The 25,900-nt window shown below is 43.7% G+C and overlaps 1 protein-coding gene across 1 annotated transcript in view; it reads right to left on the minus strand.

Moving 5' to 3' along the window:
- The window catches only part of ANO2 (anoctamin 2), a 1,767,324-nt gene that overhangs the window by 677,533 nt on the left and 1,063,891 nt on the right, over nt 1-25,900 (minus strand). The window contains exon 13 of the mRNA XM_078673987.1: nt 10,425-10,507. Coding sequence (XP_078530113.1) covers nt 10,425-10,507 — 83 coding nt within the window. The remainder of the gene's footprint in view (nt 1-10,424; nt 10,508-25,900) is intronic.

Here is a 25,900-nt window from a genome sequence, read left to right on the forward strand (position 1 = left end):
GGAAACGTTCCGCAGCACTATAGCAAATGCACAGAATAGAATTAGAGCAAACCTGGCATGAAACCTCAACGTTTCTCAGAAAAAGGAGTTTCTTTGCTTTGCTGTAAATCCATTCAGTAGTTCTTTAGATATGTATGTTACAGCAAGGTATTGGTTAAACTTGAGAGGGGTAATCTGAGAAAAGCTTTTAAATAGTTTCACCTTCAGTCAGGGGACTTTTACTGAACACAGGTTTAGGGAGAGCTCATCTGACCAAATTCCTGAACAAATAAAGGAATCGCTTCAGGCAAGGCAGTATTATCTCCCACCCTTTAAAGCAAGTCTGCAGATATTTTCTCAGAACAGCAGACACAAGCACTCTAATCGGACAGCTGTGTCAAAAAAAGTTCTGTTGTGATGACCATTAGTTGACATGGTTCTCCGTAAGAAAAAAAAATGGGCAGCGGAAGCATTTCCTGACACATGAATGTGGGCAAATCTCCCTGAAAATAACAATAGCTGATTTTCTTACACGGTTTAAAAAATACCTAGACGAGGTAAAAGATGTCTTGTGTCAATATGAGGATCCATAACTCTGTTTCAGGAATGTGGACCCTAAAATCAAGAAAAAGATGAAGAAGGCCAGCCTTGTACCTGCAAGGGTGGTTGGATGCTGAGTGGAGTGGGATGGAAGCTGGCATTGTGGCCAAATCACTGTTGGTCATAGACCAAGATAACTTCCAGAGGTTATTGGAGGCATGGTGAGTTGAGCACAAGGGTCTAGCCATAGTTACAGGCAAGGACCTTAAACCAGGCCCTGCAGCTAAACAAACCCACTCAATAGTTATTAGGAACAGGATACCATGCATAATGGGTTCTCGCTTCCTGTTATTTAAGAGAGCAGGTCATGGCAGCATCCGTTGCTAGCCAACCCCTGCTGCACACAGTTGAACTCCTTGCAAAGTGGGGTATCTGTGCATGGGGAGTTGCAAGCCAGGTGTTATGTTGTTATGTTATGTCAATATTATTTGCCATAGCGTACGTATCACCCGGGGGCATCTCCGCACTGTTGCAGACCTTAACTGAAGATACGGACCATAGAGAGTTAGTATAAGTAGCTTTTAGTAATTTTCTGAATTTACTGTAGGTGGGAGTTTCTTGCAGAGTTACGGGTAATTTGTTCCAATATCACGGGGCGAGGTAGAAAAAGGATTTTCCCCCGGTACGCGTTTGGTAAATTTGGGGCACGTACAGAAGGGCTTGAGTGCTCGATCTAAGAGTGCGTTCGAGAACATAGGACTTTAGTTTGTTTTAGAGTTAGCGTGGGCCATTGCCTCGTAAGGAATTATACGTGAGGCAGCAGATTTTGAAACGGGTGCGTTTTTTCACTGAAAGCCAATGCAGTTCTTTCAGCAAAGGCGCAGAAGGGGTGTCTGCAGGCGGGTTCAGTATAAGTCTGGCCATGGTGTTCTGGACCACCTGGAGCTTGGTAAGCAAAGTATCACTGACTTCAGCCAAGAGGGCATTTCCATAGTACAGTCTGCTTATCAACATTGCCTGAACCAGGGCTCTACGGACATGTGTGGGGAGGAAAGGGAAGATTCTGCGCAACAGGCGCATATTGTATTAGCAAGAGCTTGTTATAGCTTCAATCTGATCTTTCATTGTTAGGGCTTGATCAAGTTTTATCCATAGATTGTTTACCGTTTGTTTGGGCACTGGAGTGGCACCCAATTGATGAGGCCACCAGTCATTTTACCAGATGGCTGGGGCTTTTCCAAGCAACGTAATCTCTGTTTTTTCTGCGTTTAGCTGGTGACAGTTCTCCGTTATCCAGCTGGAGATTGCTAAGATTCCTGCTGAAAAACGTAGTTTCTCTGACTCCAAGTCTTGGCCCATAGTGAACATCAGCTGAGTGTCATTAGTATATGAGATGATCTCTAAGCCAAAGTGCTCCACGGTCTTTGCTAGTGGGGCCATGTAGATATTGAACGAGGTGGGACTCAGGCACAAGCCCTGTTGTACACCCTTGTCCAGACGTGCTTTACCTGAAGAGTATGACCCAAGGATGACCGACTGTTGTCTATCTGACAGAAAGTGCTGTAGCCATTTTAGTGCTATCCCCTGGACTCCCATTGCCTACAATCTATTTATGAGCCTTGGGTGGGAGATAGTATCAAAGGCTGCTGACACATCTAATAGTATCAGTACCACTAGTCTTCCCGCATCCATCTCCTGTCTCAGTGAATCAGTCACAGCCAGGAGTGCAGTCTCTGTGCACAGTAAAGGAGAGGTGGGTGCATAGAGGGTTGAGTTCAGAGTAGCAGCAGGCCAGACCCGGAAGCCAACTCTCACATTGGAAGTTGGGGAAGAGCCTAGCAGCAGGCCAGGCCTTGTGGCAAATCCCTGCTGGTTGTGGAACATATGGGTTGACCTTGTCCCGTTTATGTCCAAAGGCCCTGCATAGCGGATGTTGATCTCTGGTAGGATTGACCACAGCAGGGATGAAGTGCTGAAGCTGAGATGCGTTAGTTCTGAAGCAGATGCATCAGGTTTCTCCATGCAGTCGAGGAGATGCGTCAATCTTCTCACACTGCAGCGGCAGCAATGCAGCTGTTCCGATGCGTCAGTCTTGAAAGTAAAGCGCTGGTTCCTAGTACGATGCGCCGGGTCTGTTCCAGCAACAGCTGCAATGCATCAATTTTGCTTCACGTAGCAGAGGATGCATTGGTTTTACTTGAGCCAAGACCTGGATGCACTTCCAAGGGACCAGGTAAAAGATCAGAAGGTGAGACCTTGATATTCCTGAGTCCCAAAACAGAAGGCTAACCAGCATGACTTGGTATATCACTCTGGATTCAAGCAAGAGTATGGTTCTTCCTCGGCAGAGGGAAGCAGGCAGCAGGGCAGCACATCAGAAAAGCATTTCTCCCAGAACAGCAGTCCAGCAGAGTGGCAGTCCTTCTTCTTTGTAGAGTTTCCTTATAGGTCTAAAAGTGTCTAATTTGGTGGGATCAGAGACCCAGTACTTATACCCAGTTGTGGCTATGAAGTGGAAGTGACTTCAGAGAGGGGCTATGAAGTGAACCGAGGTCCACCTTTCTTAGCCCTGGTTCCAGACTCACTACAGGTGGATAATCAACCCTTTGTGTGGGGTTTCAGGACATTGCCCATTCAGGAGCAAGTTTCAGCTCCTCCCTCCCATCCTGCCCAGCATGAGCTACTAGGATGCAGATTGCCACTCAGGCACACCTAAACTTCCTCTGTGTGTGGCTGTCTGGAGGTAATGCACAGAGTCAAGCTGTCACTCACCCCAAATGTGTATTGGAGACTGGCTGCAGGTACACAGAGCTTTAAGAGAAATGCAATCTTTCTAAAAGTAAAAAGAACAAATGATGGACACAAGGCTGAACAAATCAGTCACAGATTTGGCTTTAATCCATAATTTTGTTGCTCACCAGCCATCCCAGTTTGGACTCAGCCATAGGCAAATCAGTCTTGAACCTGCTCCCCATGGGAACAGTCCAGCCGAACTTCCATGCCAGGCACTCCCTGGACCAGAAACAAGCATCCTGGGTCCTGTTTCGGGGTAGCAGCCCGGTTGCTGGCAGTGCATAATCTTGAGAGGGTCGTATATATGAGGAGAGGCATACAGTCCCGAAAAAAAGAGCTGAGGATTTGGGCACCTTTAACCGATTAGATTGGCATTCAATTGGGAGAGAATGACCCATTCAATATAATTTAGGCTTGATATTTAGAGAGAATTAATTGATGTGTCAGACACTTAAAATATGGCTGATTATGCACAATGCACTTTAGGATGCACTTGCTTTGAAATTTTGCACAATTACAATGAATTAGTGATCTACTCCCTTGTTGCTGCTTATTGCTGTATTATTTACTGTATATTGGGTATACTGTGTAAATGGTTTTGAATTCTCACCTATTGTGTGGGATGGGAAGGTGGAGGTTTTTTTTGTCTGTTGTATATTTAAAACCATAATAAAAAAAGATATTTTTTAAAGTAAATGGGAATGCCATATAAATTACAACAAAAGGGCAACTTATTTGAAACAATTGTATGACTCAAGTGACCAAAGTCATATCAAGTTTGCAAAAATTTCTTCTGGCTCTATACTAAAGTCGTTTATGAAAACAAATAGATATGTTCACTGCAACAAAAACATTGGATGCCCTGAACCAAATGAAATTTAGAACGCAATTATTAAAAAAAAGCTCAATATATTGGTCTACCCTTTTAACAGCTGTATTTAACATGATCTTAAATCTGGGCATCTTAGAAAGGTTCTATCACACAACCAATTTACGTGAAATCAGAACCCAATAGCTATTCTATGATAGCACTATTGGACGCCTATTGGAAAATCTTCGCGAAACAATCGAATTAGCAGAATGGGCAAGAATAAAAGACATAACCTCATTGCACCAAACAGGATTTAAACCTGGTTGTTCTACCATGGATAGCATTGTTGCAACTTACTGCCTTTCAAACAATGTTTTAAATGCAGAAGATAAGAAACTATACTCTTGTTTTATAGATTATTCCACAACAGTTGATAAGGTAGACTGGAACAAACTTTGGTCGAAACTAGCTAGCTGAGCAATAGATCTACTAGGATAATTATCAACCTGCACTCAGACATGTGGATCTAAGTAAACTTAAGCGATGGAAGCAGCCTGAAACCCAGAATCTAATGTGCTAAAAAAGATGTTAGAAGCCCTCATTCTTTTATCCCTGTATCTCGCTGATCTTCATGAAATACTAAAAAAAACGACAGCCATGTTACAAAACCTGGCCATGCAGAAATACCATACTTGGCAAATGCACAGTGGCCTAGGAAGGGGGGTGCGTGGGTGCAGGCCGCCCCGGGTGTCATCACTGGGGGAGGTGACAAAATGGCACTGAGGGGGGTGACAAAATGGCAAAAATATGTGTAACTATCTTTTTTTACCTATATTAATAATTTCAAGTCGACCCGGCGGAAAAGGGTTTCATATGGTGGCGGTGGCTGTACACACCGCCATCCATATCAGGATGCAGACAGGAGGGAGCCTTTCCGTGGCGGTGTTGCCGCCACGGAAAGGCATGAGGATTTCGAGGTTGGGGGCCATTGCAGGCCCCCAGGATGTTGGGGAGGTGGGGGGGCACATGGGGGTACCTTTGGTATCCCCCTACATGTGCATGCACAACATGGCAGGCACCGTGCGGTGCCTGCCAAGTTGTGCATGCACATGCACGACGTGCATTTTTGGTATTGCGGCGGGTGGGGCTTACAGCACCGCCCGCCACAATGTTAAAAATGCAGGATGTGCCCGCCAGTGTGGCGGGCACATCCTTATGTCACCCATGGGACCCCAGCACATATGGCGGGCAGACAAAGTCCGCCTGCCATCCTAATGATGCCCTTGGTGTTATTTTAAAAAACTTCAATAAGTTTTCAACATTATTTGACATGTCTAAATGTCTATAACCGTAACAACAACTGAAAAGTTAACTACAACAAAACCGAGATTATGATCTTTCTTAGCTCATACTTTATTTTCAAATGGGTGATCCAAAGACCCAAGATTCCCACTTTCACCCAATTTTGTGAACAACATCTACAAATTCAAGCACACCTATTATTTATATTAAACAAAATATGAATACTATATAGATAAAGGACTTGAGGTGGCATATACGCTAGAACTCCTTGCATTCATATGATACAAAATAAACCATGCAATTTTAACAATCTGAGTTGTAATCTATTACTTAAATGAAAGCTCATGAAATTAATACAATGAATGCAATGCACGTGATTGCTACACCTTAATGCTGTAACACACCAATCAAACATTTCACCACACAATGCCGCTAGCAAAATAAAACATATTAGATGCATCATCATCTGAGTTTCTTATAGCCTCTTAATTCCCATGCAAGTGCTGGTTCCTCCTTTTAAATCTCTCTTTAAATATTAAAGCTATTTTGAATCCAGTATCATATGGTATCATATGTTTTTAACCCATATTTCACCTCTCTCCTATTAGGAGACTAGCATAAGAATATTGAAAAAAGTCCAGCGTGTATTATAGTAGCTAAGATAAACCAAGCAACTTGATGGGTTTCAGATACCATTTAAGGATTTCGAAATCCACGAAGACTCCACCAACCATACAAAGCTGTGTATAATAAGCTATTCTGATTTCCCAAAAAGTATTGCACTGAAAAAAGGCTATGCAACTCATTAAGGAAAGCAGAAACACAGAGTTCAAAGTTGACAGATAGATGCAAACGGAAGAAGGACACATTCAAATACATCATTATGAAATACAATTAACTTTTGCAAAAGTTTTAAATAAAAGATAATCAAGCAAAATATGAGATGATCTCCAATGGATACTGAATAAATATATTAGGGACTGGATGATGAGCACCCATATGCATGTGTGGGAGGTTGCACAGATAAAAACGTTGGATGTTTGATTTGAAAAATTTGTGTATGATAAATCTTATCTAGTCTTTACCCACAAATGTTGAATGCTTTGATTTGCTTTACTATAAAGGTAGATTGAGATTTATTTAAAACGTCCGTAATAGCAGAAGAAATAATAAGATAAAATTCAGTGGGCATGACTAGGAGACTCAACTCAGGGCACACCCAATCAGAATATGACGCTAAAAGATGAATAATGCCTATAGGTTTTGCTTCGAACTTAAACCCACAATTTACATACAAAAATTTAAACAAAATGCCTGACTTGGACAAAAGGCTAATATAATGGTAAATATTGCACTATGCTAAAAATGCTTAGCATAACAGTTAGATTAGTCCAAGTTTCTAAATGTGTGTTCTTCATGTGAAGAAATATGCCTACCAATGTTAAACCTTTTGTTTGTGGCATCCGACGATGTGGTTGATTCTGTTACCTTGTCCTCAGCAGCTTTTAACAAATCTAGTCGGTGTCTAAGAGGCACATGACGCATGAACACATAAACACGAGCAGACAAAAGCACATCTATGAACAGCTTTGCACTTAGACAAGCAGGGATACAAGAAGCATACATAAAGATAAAGTCATATGCATAATAAAGATAACACAGTGAGGTCTACATGCAAAAAACGGTGAATCAGATAGATGCATTGACTTAGGAGTAAGCCTGTGCAAAATGTAAATTATGCTCGTTTAATTCACGTAATTTTGTGACTTTTGTTTTACCCTTGTTACATGAAATTCCCAAAATTAAGCCATTCAGCAACTTTGCATAAGTGCCTACCAATCGTAAGAATTCAGAAGAGTGTACAGGAGCAATAGAAGGCAAGAGTCTGTTGTTCAAGGTAATATACTTGTGCTAAAAGTAAGCGACACTAGTAGGAATTCCATGCTAAAATATAGTGCAAAATGACAGATGTGCATTTCAAATAATTTCATGAGTTTGCTGAAATTTTGCATAATTACTCAAAAGCAAATTATGGGAATTTCTCACACCTCTACTTCTGAGTGGCTGCAAGATAAATACACTGAAGTTGACAGATTTTATTTTACTTGTTTATGCCATCTAAGGATGTAATGCAACTATAATATGGGTATTTTGCTACAATTGTGTGTAAAAGAAGCTGCCAAGCTCAGGTAAATTCTTTACACTAAACATAAAAACGGTCTGCCTGGAAAATCAAAGTTGTTTCTAATGTTTCCCTAGCTGAGAGAGTATCTATGAGTGACAAAGAACTAAAGTTATGGTAGACAGACATCCAGTGTTAAAAATGAAATGACACTACATAACAGAAATAGTCCTACAGACATAAATAATACAGAACTATTGTTTTGGCCAGCCATGCTTGGGACACAATGAAAAAAAGTGGTGGATGGAACTGAAAATTACTCTGGACATTATTGCAGAGCATCATTGTTTGCTGTCACTCCAGACAGCGTACATCTATATGCAAATCAGCTGTGACCTTGCTTCAATAGGAGCAGTCCAGACTGTAACCACCAGTCTACGTCCTATATGAACAGGAACAGAAGCAACCCAAAATGGGTGGTAGCCTGTTTGGACCTCATTAATGAGGTGCAGCTTAAATCCTGTGGCACAGTAATCTCAAGCATCTGCATCTGAGGACACTCATCACACTTAGGATGTGATTGTAAAAAATGCGATGTGTAAAATATTCTGAGCAGTAATTCTAATCTATTACCTTTGCTCACAACACAACTTCAGAATGGGATCTTTTTTATGCTAATTAGTACTAGTCCTTTCCAATGGGAAGAGTCCAGCCAGAAGCACCAGACTACTCCCCCTTGAATGAGAACAACAGAAAACAGATATGGGTCTTGGGCCATAGGACTTGAGTTGAACCTCACCAAAGAGGCCCAACAAGGCAAAAACAGTATGCTCATGCTCCGATCTACATTGAATGTGGCCTGGCAATTTGGACTGAACTGTTTCTATTGGAACAGACCAAAATCTAATATACATATGGCCTGTCCCTGTCTGTAGTCACAAAATGGGCAGGCATGCAACTCAAATATTTCCAGTGGTTTTGATTAATTGAAGCATTCCACCTATCACTTTTTATTTTTTCGAAATGAGTCATATGTATGATGGGTATGTCCAGATGTGTGTCCAGTGCTCACTGTCTCATGGCACTCAAGCTGCACCACACTGATGAAGTCCAACATGGCTAGAACTTGTCTGAGGTTGATTGTGTTCACATTTAGAGGTGGTCAAGCCTGGAAGATTTGGATGGACTGTTGGAATTGCAGCAGGTTCAATTCTAATTTGGCTGATCTTTCTCTCATGTGGTAGAGTGCCCGAATGAATGAAGGAGAAATTACAGAGGGTGAGAATATATGAAGCGTTTCATCCATCATTTAAAAATATATATATATATTTATGATGTCCTAAGGGCACAGTGGTGCTGAAACAATTTTTTAAAGTGGGGGTGCTGGCCAATAACATCACATCCCTAAACACCTGAACTTGAAAACACAATATATGTTGCAAGGAGAAAGCATTTGATGGGCCTCTTTATTGCTCATTCGCCATCTATACTTTAAGGTTTTAAGGGGGAGCTGCAGCACCTACCGCACCCCCAGTTCCAGTGCCGTTTTAAGGACAAATGTTATTCATAGACATGTGTCCATTGCTCACTAAGCCAGAAAACTCATGTTGTACCTCACTTATGAAGCCCAGCAAGGGTAAAACTGTTCTCAGGTTACTTCTGTTACTATATAAAGGGGAGTGGCCAGGCAGTTTGGAGTTGACCGTTCCTATCGGCACAGGGCAGAGCAAGGTTTGAATATGGCTGGTTCCTGTCTGATGTCAAATAATTGGCAACAAATGATGGAGCGGAATGCTGCTCAAGTAAATACAGGTGGCGGAAATCAATTGAAGAACTCCGCTGAATACTTTTTTCCTTTTTCTCAGCGGCGGCTTGCAGAGGGAGTGTTGCGGGGTGGTGGGGTGGGGGGGGGAGGGTCAGTGTGGGGGGGGCAGTGGAGTTGGACATATGATGACAAGGAGTAAAGTAAATAAATAAAACTATTTACCTTGCTCATGCCGCATCGCCGAGTTGGCGATGCAGTTAGTACAAGGTAAATAGTTTTATTTATTTATTTACTTTACTCCTTGCCGTCGTATGTCCGACTCCACTACCCCCCACCCTGCTCCTCCCCCGCCCCACTGCCCCGCAGCACTCCCTCTGCGAGCCGACACTGCTTTTTCTAGGTGAAACAAACAAGAAGTTGCAACAGATTGTTAGCACACTTACATTAAATATGAGTTACAAACTAGTTTTTGTAACTCCAATAAAAGTGGCATGAAAGCCAACCCTAATTAAATTGAGACAAATGTAAAAATGCTATTTAAAATACGCGAGTCTTCATTATTTTAGTTACTTTAATGCCTTTATGATTTGGAAGTTACATTTGATTAAAAAGATCAATAAACACCGCCACATGAAATCCATGTAGCATAGAGTTTAGAAGAATAACGCAAAATGGCACATACTATATAAGAAAAACAGTATTTTTGCATACATTTCATGTCCATCATGCTTACAGAGCACTTAAAAAAGGGCAAGTATCTGATTTGTTAGAAAATGGATTTCAGTTTGGCTAGCTATGTTCCCAGTTCACTAATGCAAGACCCGCACGGTATAATTATGTGTAGCAGCATATGATATCTTGCTAAGTGACCACAGTTTCATCCCATTGCCATTGTAAACACTGCAGTGTAGGGTGTACGAAAAGAGAAACACAGGCATTCGCCTTATTGAAAAACCTGCAAAACATGTGTTACAGATGTTCGATGGATGTTCTCTGCTAAGTCTTCATTTCACTGCAATCAGAAACAGTGTGGTTCTATCCTGTTTACAGAAGTCAGACTTAAATGTCAAGATATGGCATTAGAAACTAATATTAAGAGAATCCAAACTCACTTCTTCCTCCTCTAATCCTGTTAAATCCCAGTAATAGCTCAACCTCATTTGAAGACGTTTCCAGTGTTCCAGGAACAAAGTAGCTGAAACCAAAAACAAATATCAGTACATAAATTCTATGAGCTCTATAAATTATTTTAATATTTGTCTGTTGAACCACTGCAGTTTGTTTTTTGAAAGTACAAAATGAATTATTACAATAGCATCTAATATAAAAACACATGGAAAGTTTTGCCTCGGGTAATGTAGGGAGAAAGAAACATACGATAAGTGTTAAAGCTCTGTGAGAGGCTACAAACAATAATTCATAATGCATATATATCTGCAAGTGCATACTGAAAATTATTTACAGCTAGACGAACTCTAAATGGTTTACAAAGTTGAAAGTTTAAAAAACGGCAACTTCTAATTTTTTGCTAGAAAAAAAACCTTTGTGAGCCATCTGAGGTTCAAAGCATTTTAAAACAAAAGAAAAATTAAGAAGCAGGTACAGCAGACCTTCGCGGAGTCCATCACTCACAGGAAAAGTCCTGTGTACCAGCTCTGTGCTTCCTCACCAATCACGCCACCCACCCTACCCCACCTGATACCCAAATGCCCGTGCAACTCTCAAAACATTCACTCAACAAGCATCCTTACACATATCAGAAACCCACAGAAAAACACAATCAATAATAAGGCGACAAGGGGTACATCCAATGCAGTATCTGGCTCTTGGCATACCGCTCCAGATAAAATCGAATCTTCCCTCTAGACTTATAAATGAGGAGAGAGCTCAGTCGAACAACTATGTCCACCGCTCCAGACTTTGTAGGGGGAAAAATTAACAATCCAACCCTGTGGCACAAAAAGTGAAGCAGGGGCGACTCAAAGCAACCGCTACTCATGTGGTACAAATACACATTGAGGCTGAACCCGTCTCGATACCTCTGGGCAGCGACTAAATAACGCACCATCGAGTTTTTTGACCAGGAGCAATGATGTTCTCTTGAGCTGTGGATTGCGGAACAGTTTTTGGTACATGCATTTGCTTCCCTGATTCCTCTGCCCGTTTATTTGATTGTTCAGGGGCCCTGTTTTTTGTGTCATTTTATGGGTCCCTGGGTGCCCTGGTCTCACCCAGGGCATCCAGAGTGCACGTCGGGGACCACAGGGGGAACCTCAAGTCCCCACGGGCCCAGCAGGCTCCCTGCCTCCTGTTTGAGCTGGCATTACTCTCACACACAGGAAGCTGCTGGAAATGGAGCTCCCAGTGTGCGAGAGCAATAGTTTAATCGCTTTCAGGGAGGGAATGCGATGTAAACCTTGCATCCAGCAAGTGGAAGAGGTTTGAAAGCTCCCGATTGCTGGAAACAAAGTGTTTGCTTTTGCTCGGTCAAAGCTTTCTGTCAAGCAAAAGCAAACAGCTGTATGCTGGGGAAGGACACGCCAGGACATAGTGACAGTCCCCACAGATAATATTTCTCTCCATGAGGTGGAGCTGCAAAGCCCCCTTCCTTTGTTTGCAAGGGCTGGCCCTGGGAAGTTGGTGGTCACTGGGGCCGTATATGGCCCCCTCCCTCTTTTTTCTAAAGCAATTAGCTCCGGGGAGGTGGTGGTCCCCAGGGATTTTAAAATCTCTAGGAGGGGGGTACATTTGTCCCCCTCCTTCTTTTAAATTCAATCCCAGGGAGGTGGTGGTTGCCAGGGGGGTTCACAGGGCTCCCCAAATGTATATGCAGCCCAGGGGAGGTGGTGGTACCAGGGCATAAAAATGCCTTTGGGGAGGGGGGGCACATGTGCCCCCTTCAATGATTTTAGTAAACTGTACATCCCCCTAGATTAGGCCTACCCAAGGGCTATAGTATAAACAAGTGCGGGAGATGGCACTTATTTTTTCAACTTTGCCACAAATTCGCAGATCCACCCACGATTTCACAGAAATCTTTCTTTTTGTTAACCCCCAGCGGTGTCCGTGTCGGACCTCACCATCACCTAGAAGATCAGGGTATTCCACACCTGACCCCTTTTTTTTTTTTTTTAATGTTTTTGTGGGACTCAGCTGAATCAGAGTTTTAAGAAGGCTGCCAACACTAGTGGAAGTGTTGGCAACCAATCAGATTTCAGTATGGGGAATGTCGGGTTCATGGAGGATCCGCGCCCCAAGATATGCAAATTTGGTTTCTGGTTAATATCTCTAAAATTACTGGACAGATAAACACAAAAACACAAAAAACGTGCTTTAAAGAGCTAGCTTCCTGACAAGTTTAGTGTAATTCATTCCAGCAGTTCAGGCTCTGGTCATGTTCAAAATCCCTATGGGAATTAACGTAGGGAAAATGCATTCTGGGACTCCCTTTTCTCAGACCCCGCTTCACAGATCATCGAACATTTCCGGACAGTACAATTTTAGGGGAAAATGTCTTGAAGGTTCACCAAATGGCCCCAAAGATGTAGGAAAGTCCAAAAATGCTTTTCCTATTGAAATTAGGTCCTAACTAAAACTACCTACTGACAACCGCCAGTAGGTAATATATATATATAACTAGCAATAATACATATATGACCCTGTTGAAGGCTTCGGCATAAACACGTTGGTCTCTTGTCCTCACTGATGGTGAATATGATTAAATAAAGAAGGTTTAGTAATAGGCTGGTGCCTGGCTGTGCTGTTTTCCTTGGCCTGATGCCTGGGTGGGATACTCTTAACTCTTTTCATTTTTTACAATTCTTTTCTTCATGTTTAGTGAGCTACCTGACCTCAGGGGGAAGATTAGGGGTCAACCCCATCAATCTGCCCGTGGGGCTGGAAAGACTATTAAATCTTTTCAGAGCTAGGGGAAGAAGGTCTGATGCTTGGGTAGGATTTACCAATCCATAGTTTTTTTTAACCGTTTTTTCCAGTTGTTTTGTAGGCTTTCTGCCCATGTGGGAAGCAGATAGGGGGTTTAAATCCCAATCTACCCCCAATGGAGCATAAAGACTGTTGTTCCAGTTCTGGGATAGGAGCACAGCACAATAACTAGAAGAGCTACCCCCCACCCCATTTATTCTCTGGTGCCTGGTAGGCTTTCTGCCACCTCCCTGGGGGTACACATAATAGACAACGCCCTCTGTCCATCCCACAGGGGAAGAGCAACTGCTGTGCCTGGGGAATGAGGGAAACAATGCCCATGCTCAGGCAATATTCTCCCCCAGTGTTGATGCAATCTTCAAGCAGGTATACACTATAGAGAGACAGCAATGGAAAGGGGACACAGTACTCCTTCAAGTGGTGCATCACCCACAGAGATTTTTGTTCGGGGGGGGCAGGGTTATGCCCCTATCACTGATCACATGAGAAAGAAAACCATGCCATTGTCTACTATCATTTTTGTTTTGCAGTGACATCAGCATGATGTGCTTGTCACAGTAAAACAAACATATCATCATCAGGATACAAGGAAAGCTGTCCCATTCAAAGTCAAGGCTTTGATTTTGAAAGGAAAATGTTTCTAGTGTTTTCATCAAATATATTCTTTCTGTGTACAGAGGGTGGCCTGTTGACCTCCTCTGCACTACTGAGGTAGTGAAGTATGTTTGAGTTCACCTATATATTAAAGCGGTTGACATCGGACAATTTGCAAAATTACATTTTTTCTAACTTTGGTTAGAAAAGTAGTACAGTACTCAAATTTCCAGCATGTACATAAGTATGAAAAATAAATTGAAAACATTGACATTTTCAATCTGCTACACTCTTTGACTTTGTTGTTCTATTGCCTGCCTCATCTTTAGCAATAGTGTTTGTAAGGGGCGTATCTACGTTTCCTGTCTATGCCCCAGGTGGGTCACATTTCAATGAACCTATTTCACTTCTAATTTACCATGGACCAACAATGGCCTGATGCCTGGTGTCTAAGGACATTGCAGGTCACTTCCCCCTGTCAAAGTAATCCAGAGTACTTGCTCTGTTTTTGTAAAAGGCCCATACTGCCACATCAAAGTCTTTCACCTCTTGAAAGAGGGGCAACTTTGACATAGAAGGTCTGTGATTTTCTCTGATCCTTGTGAGGCAGGGCTGGACCAGTCGTGGATGATGTTTAGAGAGATCTAAAGAGGCCCAGGGGGAAATCCAGGTGTCCTACAAACGGCTTGGGGATAATGTTAGAACTGGCTATTTCTGGTAGGCTAAGGCTGACGCCAAAGCCAGGCAGAAACCACCATTCTAGTCAGGGCAAGGGAGTCACACGCCAAGATAACCCCTGCTCACCCCCTTGGTAGCTTGGCACGAGCAGTAAGGCTAAACTCGGAGACAATGTGTAAAGCATTTGCGCCAGCACACAACAGCAACAACATCCTAGGCACACCACAAAAGGAACTCCACACAAGGTTATATGAAAATAACTTCTGTATTGTCAAAACACATCAGATAGAAATCACACATGTACATTGTGCCAACTGGCACGGGCAATATTCACAAGGGATTATTTACAGGACAGGGCCACATGGGCCACTGTCAGAATCAACACTTTTAGAACTTAGAATATGTATAGCACAAAATAACCGTAATAAATCACAACCAGTAACTACTGGTAACAGGTAAGTACCACCTACGCAACCCTAACCACCTTAGGAGAATATCACGCAGGGGACCAGGACCTTACTAGGACCACCTGTACGGGAAAGAACAACCACTTAAGAATAAAATACATTTAGGGGTATCAGCAAGAACACATTACACATGATGCATCAAAACATTCAGAGGTGTAGAGAAAAAGAAAACACATGATGCATAAAACATACATTCAGCGATGTAAGAACAAGGCACGTGATGCATCAAAAACACATTCAGAGGTGCAGGGAAGGAAAAACACATGATGCATAAACCAACACATTCCGAGGTGTAAAATCCAGGAAGACACATGATGCATAAAAACATTCAGCGGTGCCAGAACATAACTCAATAGCGCAAAAACACATGATGCCTAAAAACATTCAGAGGTGTAAGATCAAGGTGCGTAATCATATTAAATGCATTACATTTCCTAGCACCATATCACATTGCACAAAACTCACATTAGGCAATTACCATCACATAGATAAACCCATTGCGCCTAAAGAAAATCACATACCAGCCCCCACCTAATAAAGGGACTAAAGAGCCCTGTGTCCAGAATGTCAGGACGCGCTGCCAACGCAGCGCCAGTCAGGGGTGCGCCACTGGCGCAAAACCTAAACGTTGCAGGTGCCCACTACTTGCTGGGCACCTGGGAACATCACAAGACCTAAACGGTGCAGCTGCCCACTAATTGCTGGGCGCTGTGAAACAAAAACTGCGACAGGGGCTGTCACTAGCCCCTAGAACAAAACTGTGCCAACTGTTGGAGCCACACAGGCTCTAAAAACACTCGTGGCCACATTGCGCAGAACGTTGGAGCCACACAGGCTCTGAAACTGTTGTGGGGCGTTGGAGCCATCTGGCTCTATAAATACACATGCCCCCAAGTCCTCCGTGGGACTTTAAAACAAATGGCCAGGGTAGAGCCACGCAGGCTCAAACAAAGCATGCCCCATGGTTGGAGTCCCCTCTCTGGGGACTCAAAATCATCAACTGTCCAGGATCCTCTCAGGGCTCTAAAACAAATATGCCCCGAGACATTGGAGTCCTACGCTCGGACAATAACGAGGCCCGAGAAGGTCGGAGCAGCCCGCTGCCATGGGGGCCGCTCGGGGACACTCACACCAGTAGGCAGTCCCCCTCAGGAGCTGGAAGTACTGCCCCCTCTTGAGCCACACTTACCGGGCACTCCTTTGTGGCCGGAGCACTTCTCAATCAGGATGCGGCGGGGCTCTGTTTCACCCGGTTCCCCGTCTCGGGACCGGGACTCAGTGCGGAGCCAGCAGGGCTCCCGGCGGCAGTCTCCTCACTCTTCCTCCGGCGCGGTGGGGGCCTGGTACCGGCAATGTGCCTCGTGCCCCCTCCGCAGGACGAGAGGCCGCGCTGCTTCCCCCGGCCCCCCCCTCCTCCTCGGGACCCGGGACTCGGGACTCTGTCACCCTGCTCCGGGAGGCGGGATGGGCTCCCGACCTCCCGCGTTGTCCATCTCGGGCTCCCTCTAGCTCACCGGAGCCCTGCACCGACCACATGCCATCTCCTTCCCACTTTTCGCTGCGGGGCGGGACTTCTGGCCGGGCCGCGCCACCATTGGCTGGCCGGCCAACCACTTCCGGGTCGTCGCGGGCAGCGCGGCGGCCTGCTTCAGGCACTCGTAGGCTGGGGCTGAATTAACCGAGGAGTGGGCTCCCTCGAGTTAAAATATAAAAATAGCGGCCAGGTCCCTGGCAGGGTGGGCACCTGCCAGGGGACAAAATAATCGCAAATCAGCGAGGTGGGCACTCGCTAGGCCAACCATAAGCAGGGTGGGCACCTGCAAAGCAAATAAAGCGTTCCCAGCGCTAAAGGGCAGGATAAAGCGCTCCCAAGCGCTAATGGCCAGCAAAGTCCTCCAGGGGATAGGAAGAAGGTCCACAGGATCCCAGGGCAAAGCAAAGTCCTTCAGGAGTACAGGGGCTGGGCAGGGCCCAGGGATTCCCCTGGGCCCAAACAGCAGCACGCCCCTGGCAGATTCAAGTTAGAAACAAGAACATTTTGGAAGGGGACACAGCCCCTTTTTATACTATAAAATCCTTTGTCTAAAGGGTGCAGGCAGTGTGAGAACCAGCTAGAACTGGTTATAGGGAACTTCTTTCAGTGTGAGGGGCAGAGGCGACAGTCGCCCAGCAGGAGGTGGAGCCAGAATTGTGGCAGGCAGGCACAGCCCTATTCACTCCTAGGTGCTATCTCCTCCCACTTCCCTGGCAGCAGATGCAGCCTTTCATCCACGGGCGGACTCAGACAACCTCCTGGGGCTCCCCAGCCCCTGCCACCCTCAAACCAGACAGTCAATCCACAAGCAGGCCCAGGCACTCCTGGAGCCATGCTCCAGCCAATCACGTGCCAGCAGACTCACTACACATGCACCCACATGTCTAGAAGTGGCACTTCCGCCCTAGACACATTCATGCATCATTACGCAGCATTCAATCTCACGAGTTCGTACATACCAAACTCGACCCTGCACTCCCCACACATCAGGAACTACCATGGGCATACATATTCCCCATTCATTCCTATGGGAGGGCAGGTCACTCACCACACATACACAGAGAGCTCACGCACTTTACACTGTACCACAGTGAAAAAGTGCGCAAAGGCCTAAAATCACCAACACCAGGTCACAGAAACAGGCTAGGAAAAAGCAAAAAGTCTCGGGGTGAACCTGCCAAAAGGGCCAGGTCCAACAGATACCCATTGCAATAAATCACTTTCTGAAACAATCACTGAGTCAGTCTGTTGAAAAAAATGTGAATAGAGAATAAGAACTTTAGTTTTATTTGCATTGAATTTATCCTTTTAAAAACACTGTCTCAGCACTCGTGGTCAAAGTGTTGAGTGCAGCTGGTACAATAATGCTTGCCTGCTGCTCCTGGAAAATGTGTTTCTTTCTGCTAGAGAACCATGGATAGTAGTGAGTCTCTGGCACTGTAAATCAATTCCATAAAAAGGGAAGATAGCTTCTTGTTAATCCAAAAGGATTACAGATTCCAGGCCATGTTCTAAGGAGTCTGCATATAAATTTAACTTCTGTCCTGAAGCTGAAGAGTGCAGAATACCCTGGGAATATAGAAAGCTTTGCTATCTGAATGAAAAACAATACAAGATTGGAAAATGGACATTCCTTCAGCCAAACTGTGCAAATCTTCTTACATGAGAATAGTCGGTTAGAAGTCCTGATAACAAAGTTGAAGCTTCTGAAGAGGAAACCCAGGATCTAGTGGCAGTGGGACATTTTTGATTTGGACTGAAACTGTGGTTATTGGGAGTCTTGCTATCAAATTGAATACTTTTCCTGATATATAGAGCACCAAGGAAGTGGCTTAAATAATTTTTCTTATCTCTCAAGGAGCAGGACAAAGTGACGATCCTCCCCTACCCTAACAAAAGACTCAATCACCTGAGCTACATTTTGGTTAATTTGTGAAGCTGAAATTTATCACAAGAAACTCTCTTTTGTTGCAAGAACTTTAGATGCCAATAAATGTAAATAAAAACTACAACATTTGACCAAGCCATACAAATCAATTTTCCCTATCTTTGCTTCCTAGCAAATTAGTTGTGAAGAGTGCCTTACTCACGGTTTCTTAAAAGTTTACACTACGATAAGCCATTAACTTGTATCTGACAAGCCCCCCATTATCTGTCAGCCACACAGTACTTAGACTTGGTTTACATAACCATATCCTCATCTCTACATATGATGGATGGAATGAAGTGACAAAAAAGGTACATTCAGGCATGAAGGATTGCGCCCACAATTCTAGAATAGTCCATAGCCTATGCTACCCTGGCAGAGAACCACCCTCTGTATTGTGTGATTTCTGCCTGCTGAAAATCTCGGTTTCATTAGAGCAATTGTCTGTTTTGTATTGCATTGTATCTGTGCTTATGTAGCGCAACTGCCACCCTACGGGTATCATGGCGCTCAGATATAATAACACCTGATCAGCATGATGACGAGCAGAGAGATAGAACGTACGGATCAGACTTTCGGAAAGAGCCACATTTTCAGTCTCTTTCTGAATTCAATTAAAGAGTCAACCTGTCTGATCCTTTGTGGCAGCTTATTCCACAGCTGAGCTTCAACCACACTGAAGGCCCTCCCCCCCATCATGGTTGCTAGTAAGCTAGCACCAGAGGACCGGAGCTGTCTCTGCGAAACCTTTCCTGTAATGGGATTGGGCCCATCTTTTGTGATGCTCTATACACCTGACAGAGTGATTTAAAGAGAGCCCTTTCCTTGATTGGTAACCAATGGAGCTCTCTCAGGGCAAGAGTAGAGGACGCGTTACGCCGCAGATTCAGCACCAGTTTTGCCGCAACAGACTGGACTCTTTGCAACCCCTGGAAAATGTACAGAGGAGCACCTAAATACAAAGAGTTGCAATAGTTGTGGCTGCCAGGGGCACAACACATGCCCCACGCGGTGCAGGGGGGCCACCCAACCCTCAAGGGGTTTCTGCTGAAGACCAAGGAATATCATTAATATTTAGAGCACTCAGGAGCCACTCATAACATTCTGCATGGTGGGCCTGTTATTTTGTGTTACACCATTGGGAGCTGCCCAGAAGTCCGAGGAGTTTGCTGGACAAATATTTTTGTTTTCCCAAAATAAACGCAATAAAATGGTGCTTATTTTTGAGAAAAAAAACTATCAATGACTCAAACTCTCAATGAGACTGTGGTTTTTGTTTAATTTCTCTGCTTCAGGCCATAATGACAAGCATCTAGTAACTGTTGTCCCACCCTAAATATGACAGGACAATATTTACTATGACATGACTAGGGAGGAGAAGGAGGTGCAGCTGGAGAACGCGCCTAGAGCCGAATAGAGACACCGCTGCGTGGGACACACTGGTTGTGACAGAGGCACTCCATTGCCCATAGCTCTTTGTTGGCCCTGCGCTTCCCGCCGGGAGTAGAAATCAGAGCAGCTGGAGAAAGGGCAATAAGTTAGCATTATTTTCTTACTTTGTATCTTAAAATGGTTGAGCATACTGCCATTAAAACTCCATTAGTTTATTACGTTTTTTCTTTTTAGAACAATAATATTTCTATTTTGAATATGACATTTTACAATGCACGCGTTACAATGCGTGTCATTACAACGCATTTCTTACATCACAAAATCCATCACAACGCATGTCGTTACAACACATGTCGTTACAATGCATAATCCCTTACAACGCAATTACTGTTCTAACTCCGCTGGGGCGTTACTTTGGGGAATGCGTTGTCATGGATTATGCGATGTAATGACATGCGTTGTAATGGATTTTGAGATGTAAACAATGTGTTGTAATGACACACGTTGTAACGCATGTGTTAGAAACGATGTTTTGCTTCTATTTTATATAGTAATTGTTCTTAATGGCCCAATTAAATGTTAAGCCAAAGATTTGCAAGATAGCAACCTATGTAAAAAAGTTGCATGTATTTATTCCATTTAATGTCTTATTGTCTGTAAATTATATTGACTATGTTAATTTGAGATGTTTTATGATTGCTTTGTTTTTTATGATTGCTTTGTTTGTCTATAGATATTATAAGTGAAGACAATAACTTTGAGTTGATTTGACTGCCCTATTGGGAATGGGCCTCCTAGTCAAGTGTTTCCACTGGATATGCCAGCAGAGGCTTTGCTGGCAGAAACACTGTGGTTTCCACACCTTTAAAGGAGGTGGGTGAACTACAAGTTTATGTTGGGTTGCCTACTACTCTTAACTCCAGGTCATCCACAGATGGTTTTGAAGTCTCCTGGAAAGAAAACCACATTGCATTCTTGCTTACAATAAAGTATTTATTGATAGCATATTTTCTAAAGAATACTCTAGAATAATAAGGACAATATTATTTGTACTGTATTCTAGTCCACAAGCTGCCTGCAAAGTTCGGAGGTAGAGAAGAAGGAGCCTCAAAGGGTAAATTTCAATATTACAGTCTGTTATAAAGGCTTTTAAACACCACCATATTTAATTTCATTTCCAACTATAACCATCTCCTAAACCTAATTTTTAACAATATTTGTTTGCCTTTTTTAGTAAACAACGTTTTTGGTTTTTTTTCCAAATACAAACCAATGACAATCCTTAGAACAATATACAATAGCATATTTACACACTATAACATATTGGTTGCTCAGCAACAAATTAGCACTGTATTACAAGGTTATGGAATCAATTATCAAATGGGACGTCAAACACAGGTCATAAGCATAAATAGTATGAAATGTTATGCAACCTATTAACCACAAAGCCAAGAGAATCACCTCACAGCAGAGGATAAATTAGGCTGTTGTTTAAACCATATATATGTTTGTCTTTTTGCGAATCACCACCTAGCTGTTCTAACTTGGGAATGTTTGTGGTACATGTTTAAACAATTATTATCAGTGAAAGTCAGACTGACTGAAGCTGCAGGCCTGCCCTTCAGCGCAGGCACATACCTGGCCGCACTCTCAATGGGGTCTCAAAAGTGACGGCACCCTTCTGCAGTGGATTGCCTGTGTGGTCCCTAGGATCCCGGTCAACACTACCAGGGGACACACGTGGGAAATGGGCACAGTAGGGGTGGGCGGAATGTTCTGTTCTACATGTGGAATTGGCAGAATTTTTGCCACTCCGTGTTACTCTTTAACATGGACTTCAGGATAAATTACGCCAGTTGCCAAGTGGAGGAATATTTTTCTCACAAGGCTCCAGAATATGAGAGCTGGTGAGCACAAGCAAGAATTTGCATCCCCTAATGAGATTTGCCAACAAGGGCGTTCGCCGGCGTATGCGAGCAGTCATGTTTAGAGGGCTGTCATTCACATAGATTTGCTGCCGCTCTAGTAGATTTCTACTTGATCAGCAGCAAAATCAACTCGAGTGGCTGTGTGACAATATAGAAAGGGTGACTGAGTGCTAATTGCGCTGGGATGTGTGTCCAAATTCACATTCTTTGGAGCTCCAAGGATAAGGTTATGGCCACCCACCAACAACCAAAATGGGTAATGTAAATACAAAACCACATATGTCACAAAGACAGAATATATCCTGAGCTAAACAGGGACATCAAATAAAAGTTCTTCAAATAAATCCCGAAAGAGAAGTGATCTTCATATCTTCTTTTATTTATGATGTTATTATTCATGAAACAAACTAGCCGCCAACACGTGTTTCGTCTTGGTGAAGTAAACCATAGACTTCTTCAGGGCTATAGCTAGATTCTGTAAATATAAGTTGAATAGTAGTCTCCGCAAGTAATGAGAACAATAGATAATGATTATTTCTATGGAGGCTCCTGAGTCATTCTCAATGTGACGATAAAACTTCAAAAGTCAATGGTGAGCCCCAGGTATCCTTCGAGTGTGGTGTGAACCGGTTGAAGAACCAAAGGCAAAGGATACCTGGGGCTCACCATTGACTTTTGAAGTTTTACCGTCACCTTGAGAATGACTCAGGAGCCTCCAGAGAAATAATCATTATCTATTGTTCTCATTACTTGCGGAGATTTCTATTCGACTTATATTTACAGAATCTAGCTATAGCCCTGAAGAAGTCTATGGTTTACTTCACCAAGATGAAACAAGTGTTGGCGGCTAGTTTGTTTCATGAAGAATAACATCATAAATAAAAGAAGATATGAAGATCACTCCTCTTTCGGGATTTATTTGAAGAACTTTTATTTGACGTCCATGTTTAGCTCAGGATATATTCTGTTTTTTGTCGACTGGCTGTGTGCTCTTGTGGATCACATGGTGCCGTTTGCACTGATTTTTAGCATTGCATGCACTAGTGGCACTAAATTGCTGCGCGAGCTGCATATTTTCCACCCGTTTTGGGAATTCTTTGGAATCTCGCAGAGTTTTTCTGTAACTCTGTGAGTTCTGCCCACCACTAGTGCACTGACAATGTTCCACATTCTTGTGGAGCAAAACCACATGTGCCTCCTGACAGCCTCTTTAAGATTGGAGCCATGTCTGAAGTACAGCATGGGTGCAGAGGATTCCATAATTTGCTTTGTATGAGGCACCCTTGTAAATAAGAAAGCACCCCCTTTTGATCACACTGATGTGCATTTTGTAAGGGAAATCAGGTTGTTGGTTGAGGAGGGATAGAGACCTTCTTAAACACAGCCACAATTGGTGTCAGTGTAAACCATAAAAGCCACCAACTTAACCTGTGCTTTACCCTCTTGTAGCTTGGCACAAAAACAGTGTGGCAAGACCCAATGTGTAAAGTATTTATGCAGCACAGGAACAACAGTAAAGTGAAAACACAACACAAGAAAAATCCCACAACACATTTAGAAAAAGAGAATCAGATGCATTATGTCATTTGACACCAAAGCAGCAAAAATCCAATCAGTAGAATCGGAGATATGTAATTTCAAAGATTTGAGGTAAGTATGGCACCTAAGAGCACAAAGCTACTCGAGGGTAGCTGGACCTACTAGACCAAGTTAAAGTCACAGGCTCAGGCAGACCATGATGAAACAAAGGCCGGATACAGGGACCAGGTCAGTTACACTGAAAAAGCTACATTCTAAAGTCCATGTGAAGAATACCATTCATGGTAAAGGAGGTCGCGAGGGTCATGGAGAGTGTTGCAGATGATCATCGCCGTAGAGAGAAGAGCAGGGCGAGCATCACAGATGGGCATCGCAGTAGCAAGCTGTTTCTGTTGGGCATTCTGATGGTCATTGCTAGAGATTCGTGTTGGTGGTAACCATGGGCTGTCGATGCTGTAGAGCGAACTGCAGAGCTTGTTTTGCCGATTATCACTGGTAGTCACTTTACCACGAAGAGCCGGGTTCACTGGAGCTTTGCATTGGTGGTTGGTGCAAATTACATGATCTTGGCACAAATAGGCCCATTCACAGTCACGAATAGCACAAAACATCACGATGTATTCTTGTCTGCAAGGAGGAGCTCAACTGATGCCACACCAAGGGTCCAGTACTTCAGAGGCACCTTCTGGGAATAAGGAACTCACTTCAGCAGAGACCAGAAAGGCTTAGGCAGGTCCAGTTGCAGCAGGTTGGCTGGGCAATTGCAGAGAGGATCCTGGAGCTTGTTGTATCCCTCTAGCTAACAGGAGGTCAGTCAGCTGACCCTTGGAATCACTTAAGCCTAGATGAAGGGTGTAAGTACAGTCTTCCGTCTCAGCAAGTAAGGGCAGACGTCCAACAGGAGGGCATATTTTTTCTGTAGTATCCATAGGTCCAGGAGTGTACTGAAGAGTGGGCTTGAGGGTACCATTTTTTGACCTGGGGCTCCCTTTGAAGAGGGAGAATCTTCTGGAGTTTTCACCTAACGGAGTTGTCTGGAATTTCCTGTCTCTCTACCCAGGACCCAATTAGTCTGGGGGCACAATAGGCTAGCATGAAGTTCTCTGTGTATGAGCTAGGCCAGTGCCTTTGAAGTGCAAGTGTGGTAGGCGACAGCTTCACTTCTCCATCCTGCCCGAAATGGCTCATCCTGCAAACACCCAGACACTCTATTGTGATGCTGTCTGGGAGAAATATACAAAGGTCAACTGCCAACTACACCCAGGAAACAGGGTGCATGCACCAAAGGGTTAGGACGAGAAAATGCCAAGTTTCCAAATGTTGCATTTTCAAATGTGTGACTTTAAATCCAACTTTCCAGTTAAAGATGGTTTAAAATTACATTTCGTGAAACACCAAACATGGTATTCTTACCTTCTCTCAAACAAAAGTTATCACTTATTAAATGTAATAAGGTAACCCAAAGTTATACTAAGGTAGAAGTAGGCCTTGCAGTAGAGAAACATGAATGTAGGGGTTTTTCACTGCCAGGACATGTAAAACTAAAAAGTACAGGTCCTACTGTTTAAATACACTGTACCCGCTATCACTAGCCGACCGTATTGCCATAGTCAAAATGAATATCCTCCCCAAGCTCCTATACCTGTTTAACAATATACCAATCACGCCCCCGAAAGCGGTGTTCAAAAATATAACCACGATGGTTCTAAGACTCATCTGGGCGGGTAGGCAGGCACGCATAGATTTGCGAATTCTAACCTTGCCCTATGAAAAAGGTGGCTTCTGTGTTCCTGACTTTTACCTGTACTACCTATGTGCCCAGGCACAGTATATCGCGTACTGGTATCACACGGTTCCCTATCTAACACACACGGCGGTGGAGGAAGGGGACGCCTTTCCAATTCCGCTTACTGCGATGCTCACGCATAAGCGTCCACCGTTACACGCAGCGGATATTAACACAGTGGACACGACGGTAGCCGCCTGGGGCTCTATAAGCCGCCTAACACACAAAACGCCCCTCTACGCACCAGCGATGCCGTTACACCACCACCCCCACATATCTGTCACTAATGAACAAGTAGGAATGGGTCTTCTAAAACAGGCCGGTATTGACACGTTAGGAGATCTCTATCATGATGGCGTCTTCAGGACCATAGACGATTTATCGTATATCAGTAACCAAACTGCCCTGTTTCGCTTCACATATTACAGGTTACAAAGAGCAATTCGGGATCTATACCCAAACTATCCGACTGAACCCGCCTGCATGGACGCGCTGCAGTGCGTCATCACCTCCTCAAACTCAACACACCTAGTTGCACGATTATACAAACTGGTCCAAAGCGAGATCCCATTCACATCCACTAAAGCATGGGCACGCTGGAATGAATGCCTATCAGACCCCCTAACTGAAAAAGAATGGTTCACCACCTGCACCCTAATTAAGCTACTCACTCCTAATGGCAATTTACGCATACTACACCTAAAGTACCTACATCAATCATACCACACCCCATCACGTCTACACAGGTTTGGGCTGCGGGAGGATGCCAAATGTAAAAGATGTGGGGAGCAGGATGCA

Source organism: Lissotriton helveticus, chromosome 1_1 (genome assembly GCF_964261635.1).
Source record: "Lissotriton helveticus chromosome 1_1, aLisHel1.1, whole genome shotgun sequence".
NCBI classification, from domain to species: domain Eukaryota; kingdom Metazoa; phylum Chordata; class Amphibia; order Caudata; family Salamandridae; genus Lissotriton; species Lissotriton helveticus.